Raw genomic sequence first — 15,288 nt, 5'->3', positions numbered from 1 at the left:
ATTACCTGATCTGAGTAACACAAACCGAGTTACTTACAGATAGGCATTACCTTTTGGATTGCTAAGAGTTACTTCTTCACCTCTCCAAAGACCCAAGTCAGCTCTCTGTAGTTCCTGAGATACAAGCGCATAAAACTCCAGTGTAGGCCCAAGACCTGTACCAACCTACAGAGGAACACAAGTAGAACGACTTGAAATTTTAGAAATTGTGCTTTTTTACTGCCAATCTCTTGGAAATGTGGAGACTAACAGCAACTGTTTACCAGGATGCATTAGAGATTATTTTCCAAAAATGTCCTGACCGGATTTATTCTTTCAGTCCTGGTCACCTGGACAAAACTAGCAACTCTTCATTACTTCCTACCCGCTAAGGCCCCAACATGTCAGCTGAACGATTTCAGGCTGTACTCACAGAAGTGCCACTGTGGCTACCTATCTTTCCTTCAGGAACAATATGGCATTGTCTGCATATGGATGTCTTTCCCCTTTTTCTCTTTAGTGAACTGCTACCCCAAACCAGCTCAAATGTCACCCTCTCAAGGGGAAGGCTCCCCTCAACATCTGCTCCCAACAGTTAGTTTACTCCTTTTTTCTTGGGGCTTATTTTTCAGCTACTTAAATACTTACTACATTACTTTACCAAAATGTCAGTATATGCTTGCATATTTTGCAGGATGATAACTGTTTTGGTCACCTTGTATCTCTGATAGTACCTGACACACAGTAGCCATTTAATAGAGATATGTCAAATAAAATACAAATAATGAAAGGTCTGATTCCACACTAGCACAGACAGGACTGATGGCGTCATACAGGACACCAATGCTTCTCAACTCCCAGGGTGCACTGGAATCCCCAGAGCTTTATCAACATGCACATATAGGGGTGTCACGTCCTGAAGATTCCGATCTGGCACATTCAGCTTAGAGCCTGGGCACTGGTATTATTAAACAAGCTCTGAAGGCGACTGTGCAGCCTAAAGTTAAACTACTCCTCCATGAGACACCTGATGTGGGAATGCCTGAAGCAGTGTTCATAGCTTGCTCATTCCTTCCTGTTCTGTCAAGGTCCTACCAGATCAGACCGTAAACAAAGATATGCAGGTAGTGACAAGTTCCTATCATAGGTTATACGCTAAATCTAACTGTAACCCTGTCAAGAAGGCAACATTTATAGATTACTCGTAAACAAAGGGTACTATTTTAGCATTATTACGGTTACTCTTAAAAATTACTCACACTAGTTTAAAAGTTTAGATGTAGTCCACTAAACATTTAACTCTTTCAAAACAGAGATCTGCTTGGACCTAGTGGTGCTTTCCTGATTAACCCCTAACCCTATTAGAATTCCGTACCAGTAAGTGGTATCACCATTAACCCCAAAATGAATACTCCAACCAAATCCTTAGAGCTGTTCTTGACCATTCTCTAAACCTGCACAATCCAATTGATCAGTAAATACAGTAAGCGCTGCCTTCAAAATGCATTCTAAACTAATTACCAACTTTACCCAGCTGCCATCCTCTGTCATCTGGTCTACTGCTAAAGTCTTCTAGATGGTCTCTGCACTAACATTCCCGACATCTTATATCCCATGCTTATAGGAGCAAGCGTAATCCTTACAAAACACAAGTACGCGGCATTCCTTTGCTGCTTTCCAAAGGTTTTTCATCTCATTTAAAGCAGAGCTCCAGTTCTTACCACGGCCTACATGACCCCTTTGCACATCCCACTCAGTCTCTTTGACTCCTCCTACTCTGCCCTTGCTCACTATGCTCAAGCCACACTCATCCTCCAACAGGCTAGGAACACTGCTTTTCTGTTCTTGTGCTAGAGATACTTTTCCCCCAGACCACAATGACTTGCCTCCACTCAAATGTCCTCGGACCACGCTACGCGTCCCCATAATGCTTCATCCTCTTATTTTACTTTTCTTCCACACGGCCTAACATATATGTGTACATGAATGTGTGTGTATGTATTGGCCTCCCCAAACAAAAAGATAAGCTCCATCATGGGGGTGGGAGTACTTTGTATCTTCTGTTCTGCACTGAATCCCAGGCACTGGAAGACTGAGGAACAAGAGAGAAGCAAAGAAAAACCTGCAGTCACACATGGCATCCACCAGATGGTGCTAGTTAATTCTCCTTTTGCCATACTATTATCCCAGGTTTAACAGAAGTCACAGATCAAATTAGTCTATTTCCTTCATCCAATGCTGTTGTTTCTAAAAGGATTCTTAAAATATTAAATCACTAACAGCACTTCCGTCTGTGAGCCTCTGCAGAAGGTGGAAGGCCCAGGTCATGTTTGCTTTGCTGATACAACCTGGGGGCGGCCAGCATCCCCACAGAGCAACCTCATCTCTTCAGGGATTATCATTCTACCCAACCACACCACTAAAAGGGCAGGTACTTGGTTGAGCTTCATTTTTCTTTTTAAAGGAAAGGAAAGCATAAAACCCTAGAAACAGAAAAACAAAAGTTTGACAACTTGACTTAAAAAGGAATCTTTTTCTCTCAAAACTAACACATACTGGCACTTACTATATGACAACGTTCTGAGTGCTTCACACATTTCAGCTCATTTTATCATTCTAACAACATGAGGAGGCAGGTGCATTAATTATGTAAAGGGCTGAGAGGACACTGATGAGTTTATGTTAACTTGCCCAAAATCACACAGCCAGTAAGTGGGCAGGCCAGGCTCCACATTCCCTGCTCCTGATCTTTCACCTTCCCAAAAGGAGACTAGGTCACTGGGTCATTTGTAACCCCAGTCCTTGGGGTTTGGGTGGCTTTGTGAGCCCAAAGACTGGTATAATCCTTCCCTGGCTTACCAATCATCCCAATTCAAATAGGAGCCCACACTGTGACCTGAGATTTTCACTGGGATTCTTCTGGAGCTAGTTAGAAATTCTTCCTACAGGCTACTAGCTGACATGTACAGCTGAATTTGAATCATAACCTGAAGCCCTATGCATCTCACCAAGTCAGTGCTTGTGAGGTAGGGGTGGAGGTACTTCCCCCTGTCCTAATGAAGCAGCTCCTGGAATCTTTTCTGAGGTCAATAGGTAAGACCTATGAAGGAAGGGCATAAAATCTTGACTTCACATCAGCAATCCAATCCTGCTCCTTAGAACAGTCTGTGTGAAGCCATTTTGAGCTTGTTAGGTTTCATGCAAGATGCAATTTTAACAGAACCGTGAGGGATGAGAGAGGAAAGATATTTCCTGGCAAGAGAAAACTATGCTGGAGTAAGAAAGTAGAATGTATGTTTAAAGAGAATAAAAACATACCAAATGGTTACAGCAAAGGTCCTGTAGTCTTATGAGTAATAAATTTGGATGCATCAACATAAGAACCGCATCCTCTGAGCAACAGCCATGATCAAGCTACTAGATTCAAAAAATCCTTATCTCTTATGCCAGCAGTCCAGGGCCTCCACTCCATCTGGCCACCTCCTTTCTATCCCCCTTCTCCCAGCACTTCCACAGCAGTACTAACTTCTGCCACTCACCACCAAGCCTGACCCTTTGCTCAGGCCCCATCTCCTACTAGAAAATGGTCTCTCAATCTTCCTGCTCTCCTACACTAAGGTCTAACTCAAGGCATCTTGAGGACAGCACTCCTTGTCTGAATGCGTCATTCACTTGGCACCTGTACCACTACCTTGCCACACTCTTTGGTACCTTTGTCCTGTGTCTCCCTAACTACACTGTCATCTTTTCAGCGCAGAGACTCTGCCATAACCTGGAATCCTAGCATGCAGTATACTTTCTAGTACACAACAACTTATAATTTTAACTTTGGTGACCGAATACTCTTAGCTTTTCAAAAGTCATCAAGAAGGAGAAAATGCTTAATAAAATGAATGAAAAATCAAAGTCGTGATTAAAATTGCTTAAATAGGCACAGTTAGTATCATACACTAAACTGCTAAATCTATGATACTTACCATGAGCCAGTTTATGTACATGAACTCAGTCACAACTTTGAGGTTATACTATTACCTACATTTTACAGATAAGAAAGCTGAGGGGCAGAGTGGTTGGCTATTATAAGTAAATATTTGGTATAATGAAAGATCTAGAAATTTTAAGTCCGTAAGAGGTTCAGGGAAGCCCCAAAACTCTAAGTTTTGTCTTAAAAAAAAAATTAGGTGAAAGATAAGGGGGAAGTATCCCAAGAGACTTAAATATACAGAAAATCATTACTGGAATCTTTTGGTATACAAATGTTCATAGCGATGTTACTCAAAATAGTCAAAAACTGGAAACAACCAAAAAGTGAATCAACTGGTGATTGGTAAACATATTTTGGTGTACCCATATAATGGAATACTCAATATACAGTTCATATAATAGAACTATTCCATAATAGGAAACAAATTGACACATGCAACATGGATGAATCTCAAAAGCATTATGCTAAGTGAAAGAAAAATGACAAATGGCTACATATTGCATGATTCCATTTATGATATTATAAAAAAGACAAAATTACAGGGACGGAAAATACGTCAATGGTTATCAGGGGCTGAGGATTGGGTAGGGGACAGAATGACTGATTTTGCGTGAAATGGGGGCACTTTTTGTGGTGATCGGAGTATTCTTTATCTTGATGTGAAAGTGTATCTGTCAACCCTTACAACTACATTTCTGAAGTATGCAGTTATTATTTATATCTCAGTAAACCTGATTTTTTCAAAAAGGCAATTCAAACATTTTGAAAGTTATCAGCTGTTTAAAATATCCTTTCAATTTATCAACTGAAAGACTAACAACACAAATGTGTTTTTACGCCAGGAAAAAAACTGCCTTTTAGTATGTAGTTGAAGCTTTGAAAAATGGGGAACTTAGAACAAATCATTCAAGAGAAAAGAGAGCAAAGTCTCCCAACTGTCTTTCAGAATTTCATAGTACCAAGAAACTCAAATAATATTTAATCAAGAACACAAGTCAAGCTAAATAACTATCACTGGACTCCAAGCTCACCTCATTTTCATACTGGATTTCTAACATGGCCCGTGAGCTGCCGAGGTCCTGCATCACAGACTCCGCCTGTTTCAGCAGCTCCTCTCTGTTCACAGTACGCTACGAAGAAAGTACAACTGTCAGGAAATTATGCTCTACCAATATTACACTTTAATAAACAGGTGGTATTTCTTGAAATGCAAAAGAACAAAATCAACTCAATTGTTAACACTTATTTCCTTTAACAGGTAACTCAGAAAAGGTTAAGAGGTAGCAGTATCGTTACAAACATCAACAGCATCCTGGCATACATTAAGGAAACCAGATGCAAGAGTAATTACTAATTTATCTCGTGGCCATGGCAAGTTCAGAAAATTCAAGTTGGGGAAGAAAAAAATCATCTTTGCCAAGTATCAATGCAATTCTCAGGGCTGCAGTTTCATGAAATTTCCCTGGGTACATTTATATTTAGATACAGAAATAGATATGGAGGTGACAGGTCAAACAAGTGAGCTGGAAACCTATTGGCTCTGATCTGCCAAGATCCTACAAGCACTACTATAAACACCTGCAAATGAGATTTTAAAAGGTCCTGCTAGATTTCTAATTTATGCCAATATCAGTGCTTATGGAATCCTAATGAGGACGTGAATAGGATGACTTTTTTTGTTTTAGACGGAGTCTTGCTCTGTTGCTAGGCTGGAATGCAGTGGCATGATCTCAGCTCACTGCAACCTCCAACTCCCTGGTTTAAGTGATTCTCCTGCCTCAACCTCCCAAGTAGCTGGGATTACAGGCATGCGCCACCATGCCCAGTTATTTTATTTTATTTTATTTTTTGCATTTTTAGTAGAGATGGGGTTTCACCATGTTGGCCAGGATGGTCTCGATTTCCTGACTTCATGATCCGCCCCGCCCGCCTCAGCCTCCCAAAGTGCTGGGATTACAGGTATGAGCCACCACGCAGGGCCCAAGAAGATTTTTTTAACTACAATGTTTGCTTTATGTTTTGTTTTGCTTTTCAGTATACACTTCACTCCCTGCCACCCATCTAACTCCTTTATTTTATTACTAATGTCTCTTATGAGACTTTTGGAGATAAAGGCTTTAGGAAAAGAAACTTAAATCCCTAGCAAAAAAAAACAAACAGGTAAATGAACAGAAAAGACCTAAGTAAAAACAGTGCTGGTGAGAACTGTAGAATCGGCCTCCACTGGAAATAGCTCAGGACACTGTGGTTCAGAGCCACAAATATGGAGCCAAGATGAGAAACACAGATTAAGTTAGCAACACTGGGGCTAACTGGTAGAAGAGACTCAAAATATATTAAGGATTTTGTTTCAGGCTCTTCTAGTAGGAGTGACTTGTTAAGGGAATGAAATGGATCCGATTAATTCCGACTATTACATAAGAGATCAATTTTTAAAGGCAGGAGATAGTTTGAACTCCTAATTTAGAATGAGTAAGTTTCAGTGAGAGAAGACAAGATTCTTTCTTGGTCTAAGAGTTACGGCAACTAAAAGAGCAAAGAGAATTGTAGAAATTATTTCAGAAACTGGCGGGTGGGGAGGAGAGAAACTCTTAATAAAGGATAAGGAAGAATCACAGATAGCCCAATTCCAAGAGACCGAAAGGAAAACAGGGCTAGCTGACCAGGACCAAGGCCTCCACGACCAGCATGCACATTTAGATACACTACATTTCTAGTTTTCCCATTATTTTGAAAAGCTCAGATTATTTAAAGATTTCGGGGAGAAACTTACTTTTTTTCTATCCAATCTAGGTGCAACTCTGCTATCTTGAGAATCAGACTGGTTGATTTCTGGGTTGGTATCAAGTAATCTTTGCATTGCTCGGTCCCGATCAAATGCAGTTACATAAAAAAGCATTTGCCGGGTATCAAAAGGAAAGAAAAATGGGCTGTAAAAAGATGCAATGTAAGTTTATTATCTAGATGAGAATCAGAAACTACTAAAAAAAAAAAAAAATCCAAACTTATATTAGAAACAACTTTTGATATGATATAGAATAAAAATTGTAAATAAAATCAGTAAAAATTGTTTAGGTCAATTTGTTTATTGATTTTGAGATGGAGTCTTGCTCCCGTCGCCCAGGCTGGAGTGCAGTGGTGTGATCTAGGTTCACTGTAACCTCTGCCTCCCAGGCTCACGCAATTCTCCTGCCTCAGCCCCCCAAGTAGCTGGGAGTACAGGCTCCCGACACCACAACCAGCTAATTTTTTTTTTTTTTTTTTTTTTCTGAGACGGAGTCTTGCTCTGTCGCCCAGGCTGGAGTGCAGTGGCCGGATCTCAACTCACTGCAAGCTCCGCCTCCCGGGTTTACGCCATTCTCCTGCCTCAGCCTCCCGAGTAGCTGGGACTACAGGCGCCCGCCACCTCGCCCAGCTAGTTTTTTGTATTTTTTAGTAGAGACGGGGTTTCACCGTGTTAGCCAGGCTGGTCTTGAACTCCTGACCTCAGGTGATCCACTTGTCTTGGCCTCCCAAAGTGCTGGGATTATAGATGTGAGCCACCGCGTCCAGCCAGGTCAATTAATTTTAAAGAATTTTCATACTTCTTATATGAAATTTCTAAGTGATCAATAGTGCATTAAGTAGCCTTTCAATGCAGAATCTGATATTTAATTTTTCAAATCCTACACTTAGGTCGATAGATCTTTAATCTACCTGAAGGAAGTATAACATGACTAATGAAAGCTCATTTTTAAAATATGACCACCACCTTCATGAGGCACTTGAATCATCCTGAAACGAGCCCTATCTCCCAGTCCACGTCTGTGGAAAAATTGTCTTCCATGAAACTGGTCCCTGGTGCCAAAAAGAGTTGGGGACTGCCGATTTAAATGTATATGGCCAGTGGCTTACATTTACCACTTGCAGTTCTAGAGTCCCTGACCCAAGCAGGCTCAGAGAATCAAGCAACTACACCTTTGGAATCCAATTTTATGAGAACAGATAATTTTGACTATCTTCAGCCAAACTGCTATGTGTACTTTCCTATTATTTCATACATAGACACATACTACCAAGAAGATCCAGCCCCCAAACTTGCCTAGTCTGTTTACATGCTAAAGCCACACAATTAAGCAAGTTGTGATCAACGGTATTAATAAACATTTGACTAAGTCCAGTAAAGACAATGTTTCTGTAAAAAAATACATCAAGACCAACCCAGTAACATTTCCAAGGCCACCATTACAGAAGTGATTGTCTTACCAGGTTTTTCCTAGCTCAGTAAGCCATGTTGGGATGTTTCCTGTCATGATTACTAAAGGATCTTGAAGTTGCCTATTTGCTTTTGCTGTTAACTTACTGTTAATAAATTCACTAGTTGGAATAATTTCCTTGCACATTGCATTCTGTAAAATGTTTTAAAAAAAAAAAAGTCTACATGTAGTAAAACATTAGGATTATATTCACAATCTCTTCCATTATCCCCAAATCCATGCAAAGTACCCTGAATTCAGTGCTGGTTGCCGACATACAACACACGGCCTCTCATTACTGTGTCCCACGTAAAACAACAATTCCCACAATACACTGTTAAGCCTTCACATGTACCCCTTGCCACTGCTGGGCACCGCCCCCAGCCATTGCTGCTGGCTCAATCATTCAGTGATGTTGCAGCTAATGTTTCATGCAGGGCCAATTCCTTTACTCTTCTCTACGCTATATAAATATCAACGGCAGCATGCAACTTTTACCCAACTTTTACTTGATATATAAACTTCTCGTTACTTGTACCTAAAGAATTTTAACTATAATAAATCCATGTTCAAGTTTCATATTGTAGCTTAATTTCATAAATTTATTGCTAGAGAAAATCTGCCAAGAGAATTAATCTAAGCCTTTAGTCTTAGATTAGACCGGGAGAAAAAGTCGGGGAGAAGTTTCCACTGATGAGTACATTATACTTTACTGGGCTAGGATCCCTGCATTTAGCTGAATTACTATTTCCATTTCTAGTGCAATAGGAAATTTATCAATCACAGACCATGAAAACTTCTTAAGTAGGCAACGTTACTCACATCATACAAGTAATACCAGTATCGACTGATAGCATGTAAAACTCTTAAAAGAAGGATCACATCTAATGATGGGTCTTCAAATGTTATATTTTCAGGTGGTGTGGGAATGAGGTAAACTTCTAGAGGATTTGATACTGATGGGCACACTCCATCTAAAGGACAAAAGATCAAAGTAAGTTTTGATCAAAGTCAGAAAGGCGAAGCCAGTGCAGCCAAGGTCCTATCATCGCTAAAAGAGTTAACGGAAGTTGTTATAGTCAACGCTTGGAATCCTATTAGTAGGGTATTGATAAGTTTGACAGTCTTCCCATTTTATCTTACATATAAAATGCCTTGGCTTATAAAAATTCCACTTTCCCCTCCCACACCCAAATAAACATTATAATGAAGGAAAGCTGGCTCTTCCACATTTCTCCTTTATACCAGAAACAACGGAAAACGGTAAAATGGCTGGAGGAATAGAAACAAACTGTTTAAAGTTAAGTTCACTGTTAGAGAAATTTCCTGGATATTTCATATCCAGTTTGTAATGAGACGAATACCTCAAAATTAAAAATCTGGTAAAAGAGACTTGGTTATTTAATGCAAGGCTTAGGACTGAACAGATTGAGGGTTTTCAAGTAGGGTCTGCAAATCCTTTGTTACTAGGCTGCATTAAGGCACCAAAAAAATAAATCTGAGGGACTCAAAACAGTTGCCGTTTACTTATAGCAAGCAAAATAATAAAAAATCATACCACCATCATTTCGTAAACGAAAATGGCATTTTTTAACACCAACAACATAACAATCTCAAAATTAAGAGGCTTTTATATTGAACAAACTTAGTTGGGTGAAAAAAAGTGCTACAGGGCCCTTATTTCTGTGGACCAGGGAAACCAGTGTGAGAAAATTACTGTGATGGCGGCAGGGAGGGGGTGAGAGGGTCCTCCATGGAAAAATAATATTGTCTAACTCTAAGGCATTGTTAGTATCATATTTTTAAAGGGAAGAGGTGGGGGAAGAGAGGAAAACTATAGACGGGAAGGAAGTATTACAGAGAAAAATAAGTCTATTACAAAGTGACAGCTATATTCGATGGTCATTACATTACCTGGCATCACTCTTTATGATTACTATAATTATACTACTGTCATGGGTGACAATAAAAAAGTAGGCACCAATTCGTCAGTGATCACTACCTTCAGTCTCTTCTTTAGTGAACATGTTTCTACCAATGAAATTTGTTTCAGCCTTCATAAAAACCTGAACTGTTAATGAATTGGGAATAAGTTTTTTCCCAATTTTCCTTCTCAATTTAATTTTGTAGGTACTTAACTTTTCCTTTTCTAGATATTAAAGTTGAGGATTAAATGTGATCAAACTGTTGGTAATTTCATTTATTTCTCAATCACATTCAAAGATTTTACTACTAAATCCAAATCACTCTTTGAAAATCATGAAAATGGGAAGACTGCCCAGTTGGGTTGGCAATCCATTTTCCCCTTTATCTACCATCTTACCGTGCCATAACTCATCATGCTTTTTCGCATTTCTAGGGGAAGTTTTCGTTGGAGCTGTTTGGGCTCTTCCTCTTTTACCACCAACACAATCTTTATTACTTTCTTCATCCTCTCTCACAGGTTTATACCTAAAATGACAAGACAGTATATAAACCAAATGTAGATTTTGAAACTGATACAAAGCCAAAATCTAAGCCACAGACACCACCGTTACCAGAAGACCGTTCTGAGATCTATTCCCCTCTCTCTCCCTAGCATGAACCTGGAGAACTTCTTAGAAGAGACCACCTAGAGACCACCTTCCCAGGAGGGGCTGCCTGAGAAACTCCAAGGGTGGTTCTGAGAAAATGGCTCTCTTCAAGCATATGTAACAGACACTCACAGACAATGCAGGAAGCTGCATCCAAATGTCTCTTAAGGACTCAGAGATGCCCAACTTCAGATTACCTAATGGAACATCATCTTATGGCAACACTTTTGTCTTAATTAAAGACCTGAAATAAATCTAGAAAAGTAGATGTAAACCATGATTATTGTCTATGAATAAATGTTTTCCAGTAGAATGAATGAGGAGGCTATATATACATATGCATATGTACCTTATCAAATATTTAAAATCGTCTTTAAGAACTAAAATGTGTGATTTAGGGCCCCCTATCCTTACGAAAGCCAGCCATCAAGTTAATGTGAATTCTAAAACACAAGAACAGTTTCAAAGTTTATGAAAAACCAAAAGAGAATTTTCACACTTGCCATATTGTATGAGTCTTTGTCCAAATACCAGCTCTGCCTAGAGGATTGCTCTCATCATCCGTGGATTCTCTTTCATCTTCAGCCTGTAGACTAAACTGCCGTACTGCCTGATACACAGTCATGTTATACGGCAGCAAATGTTCTCCAATATAAAACTGCAGCCTGTGTCTTACATTTCCTGAATTTAGGAACTGAGCAGCCTGAATAAAGCAAAGCAAAAGTCATTTAAGCCAAAGGCCCTGAAGTTTATATAGTACATTATGACATGGTGGGAATATAGTACCTTACCAGAGACTCATCTATTTCCTCATCTGATCCATCGTCATCACTGTCTTCATCATCTTCTCTTACTCTTCCATACCCTGAAGACCCAAGCAGACTTTTAAACTCATAGCGATTTTAGGTGTGAAAAAAAAAATCCTGTATACACTGGTTAAACATCTTCTCAGAAAAACACATATAGGTTAAGTATCCCTTATCTGAAATGCTTGAGCCCAGAAGTGTTTTAGATTTCAAATTTTTTCAGATTTGGAATATTTGCATATACATAAGATACCCTGGGGACGGGATACAAAGCTAAATATGAAATTCATTTATATCTCATATACATGGCATGAAGGTAATTATATAGAGTATTTTCAATAATTTTGTGCATGAAGCAAAGTGCATGTACACTGAACCATCAGAAAGCAAAGTAGTCAGGTGTGGAGTCTTCCACTTGTGGAGTCATGGCAGCAATTGCAGTTTCAGATTCTGGAGCATTTTGCATTTTAGATTTTCAGGTTAGGGATGTTCAACCCCGTATATATTACACTCTGATCTATGAAGCAGAAAGGTCTAAGAAAATTGCCACACACAAAATGTCATTTCTACTACATTTCACCAAGATAAATTAACTCATCATTCAAGTAAGCAGTCAACCCCTAGTAAGTTCAATGTATGACTATATACTAAGTAGAAAAGAAATGACAGGAATGTAAGTTCCTGCCATCTAGGTTTTAACAGAAACAACATTCAACAGAGAAATAACGTATATATCTCTTAATGTAAATTTCTCCCAAATATACATATATAACACACAAAACAAATAAATGGAAAGTACCTCTAACTACAAGGTATCTCTCAATGGCTTGTACCAAAGCCAGAGGGTCGATCTTGACAGGTCCACCCTTCCACTGCTTCACATTTGCACAGTCTGGATGTCTTTGTAACTGGCATTTTAATTGATGTGTGTTGAAAAATTTTAAAGCCTGTGATCCTCTGTTGAGAGAAAAGCTCAAGATAATTTGTGAAAAAAAAGTTAGTCTATTATTTTCACATTTAATATACATTAATTCAAATAAAGGCAAGTTAATACAAACTGCTAAGACACACTAGTACTAATCATTTACTTACCAGTTCTGGAAATGTTAAAGCCAATAATTCAAGTTATTTAGAAAAAAATTTTCTACATAAGAATATTTTGCCCATTCCTACTGAATTACATTTTTAAAAAAGCAAAAAAAAAAAAAAAAAAAAGCAACTTTATTTCAAAGATTTCAGCTACAAAATTAGTTTAAAAACTAATCTTTAAAATTTACTTTGCTACAACAGTTTTGAATGAAGCAGTTTAATAGCTACAGCAATTGAAACCTGGTCATGATGTTTAATTGCTCATTTCAGAAAAGCTCTGGCAGGAGTCAGATACAAACTTAGACTGTGATTATCTGTATGATTCCACAAAGCAAGCTTGTCCAACCTGAGGCCCACAGGCCACATGCAGCCCAGACTGCTTTCAATACAGGCCAACACAAATTCCTAAACTTCCTTTAAACACGAGTATTTTTGCTTTCGTTTTTTTAAGCTCATCAACTAACTTTAGTGTTGGTGTATTTAATGTGGCCCAAGACAATTCATCTTCCAATATGGCCCAGGGAAGCCAAAAGATTGGACCCTCCTGCACATAAAGCATACACATAGGGATGTGGAGAAGAATATTCCATTTTATGAATATATACATATGCAAACATAGTCTATATAAATTTGGACAAAAATAAAAAGCTTCATGATTTTCTCAAGCACAGGTGAAAATGCCCCCTTATTTCATGAACTCCTCCAGGAAAGCATAATGATCGAAACTGAGTAACACACGCCACATTAATTTTCAAAGCCGAAAAGAAACCCTAGTCCATGATGTGATTGCCTTATCACTCAACAATGCATATTGTTCTTAATTCAATCAAAATTTTTAAAATGTTTTTAAAACATCAAAATGTGGATTTAAAAACCAAACTGGGCTGACTGTGGTGGCTCAGGCCTGTAATCCCAGCACTTTGGGAGGTCAAGGCAGGAGGATCACTTGGGCCCAAGAGTTCAAGACCAGCCTGGGCAACAAAGTGAGACCCCGTTTCTACAAAAAATAAAAAAATTAGTGGAACATGGTGGGACACTCCTGTGGCCCCAGCTACATGGGAGGCTGAGGCAGAAAGATCTCTTCAGCCCAGGAGGTCAAGGCTGCAGTGAGCCATGTTCACACTAGTGTACTCTGGCTTGGGCAACAGAGTAAGACTCTGTCATGAATGAATGAATGAATGAATGAATAAATAAATAAATAAACAAACAAATACCAAATTTCCTATTTTCTAGGCTTCCAGCCAAAATATTCCATGAAACTTGTAACATTCCACAACATAGAACAATTCTTTCCTGTAGTACCTCAAGAGTCCTTAAAACTACATTAAAAATATATATATTTATTAAACTAGTAAAACTTCAAATGTTTGAACCCATCAAAATACAAAGTTATAACCACTTATATTACATACAAATCATACTGCTCAAAACGTAAACGTTATTCACATCCACAGAAAATGTTTTACCCCTATTGAAGTTAAACACAAAGTTCTTAAGGAAATTTTGTATGTTGAAGTGTATCAATTTAAGGAAAACTAAGCCTATTACAAGTTACAAATACAATCACTGGATTATATATTTATAAAGCATCCTGTTTAAGGCACATGGTATAATTTTAAAGACAAAAAAGCATTTGATTCATTCTTCAGAGTACTTAATTTCTTTCATCATTACAGCTGAATGTTTTCTGGGCTGATCAAGACTTTACCAGACCTCTTGCCATCTTACCTCAGTGAAATTAAGTACCAAATTCCAGTGGCAAGGGTATAGCCAGGCAATGGTCCTTACCTGCCTCCTGTCCCATTTCCACTAGGGAAATCATGTACTTTGACTGGAAATTGTTCCATCTGGCTGAGGCAGTTGTTCATCTTGTGAACTAATGCCAACAAAGGTGCATTACCCACTGGTTCCACTCTTCCAATGGGCTCTTCTCCAGGAAGCTAAAGTTATAAATAAACAAGCAGGTTAAACAAGGCCTTTTCAAAACAAAACTCTCCTCAAAGAGAAGATTTAATAAGCAGCTTTATAAAAAAGAGTAATTCATCTATTCATCTTTATCTTTTATTGCAGATTTGGTTTGAACGACGTTACCACATCAATTATTTCAATAAAGACAATCGTTTTGTACAGTCTACAATCCTGTATTCACAATCCCTACATCCAAAGGCTCTGAAAGCACAAGTCACTTGGTGGCAAAATCTGATCCAAACAGACATAAGGCTATTTACAGTCTTTATTTATCTGATTTTAGTAAGAATATTCATGTTATGCTATAAAAATATTTAATGCATATGATATAGAGTGCTACTCAGAAACTGCTGGAAATTTTAATGTACTATATACTGTAGGACCCTTGAAACCCACCCATCTCCAGGGGTTTCAGATAAGAGATTGCAAATAATCTAAAGTATGGTGTAAAACTATACATAATACTGTCACGCTTCTAACGAATCAACAATAAATACTAACTCTGCTTTAGGTGGACCCACAAGTTAAAATACAAGCAATGCTCAAATGCCTCTGAACACAGCAAGCGCATGGTGAAATAATGTTAACACATAGGAGAGCTATCCTAAGCGCTATTACGTAGATAATCCAGAGGGAAACGGCCCAAGTGATGC

General features: G+C 38.6%; 1 protein-coding gene across 1 annotated transcript in view; it reads right to left on the bottom strand.

Annotated features, from left to right (window-relative positions):
* Positions 1–15,288, bottom strand: part of TRIP12 (thyroid hormone receptor interactor 12) — a 155,760-nt gene that overhangs the window by 15,489 nt on the left and 124,983 nt on the right. The window contains exons 27-36 of the mRNA XM_030917083.1: positions 14,456–14,607; positions 12,378–12,535; positions 11,564–11,637; positions 11,276–11,475; positions 10,523–10,650; positions 9,022–9,173; positions 8,210–8,352; positions 6,738–6,894; positions 4,996–5,094; positions 51–165 (exon numbers count right to left, since the gene is read on the bottom strand). Coding sequence (XP_030772943.1) covers positions 51–165; positions 4,996–5,094; positions 6,738–6,894; positions 8,210–8,352; positions 9,022–9,173; positions 10,523–10,650; positions 11,276–11,475; positions 11,564–11,637; positions 12,378–12,535; positions 14,456–14,607 — 1,378 coding nt within the window. The remainder of the gene's footprint in view (positions 1–50; positions 166–4,995; positions 5,095–6,737; positions 6,895–8,209; positions 8,353–9,021; positions 9,174–10,522; positions 10,651–11,275; positions 11,476–11,563; positions 11,638–12,377; positions 12,536–14,455; positions 14,608–15,288) is intronic.

The sequence above is a fragment of the Rhinopithecus roxellana genome, chromosome 14 (genome assembly GCF_007565055.1).
Source record: "Rhinopithecus roxellana isolate Shanxi Qingling chromosome 14, ASM756505v1, whole genome shotgun sequence".
NCBI lineage: Eukaryota > Metazoa > Chordata > Mammalia > Primates > Cercopithecidae > Rhinopithecus > Rhinopithecus roxellana.
This window is presented reverse-complemented; position numbering and strand designations above follow the sequence as displayed.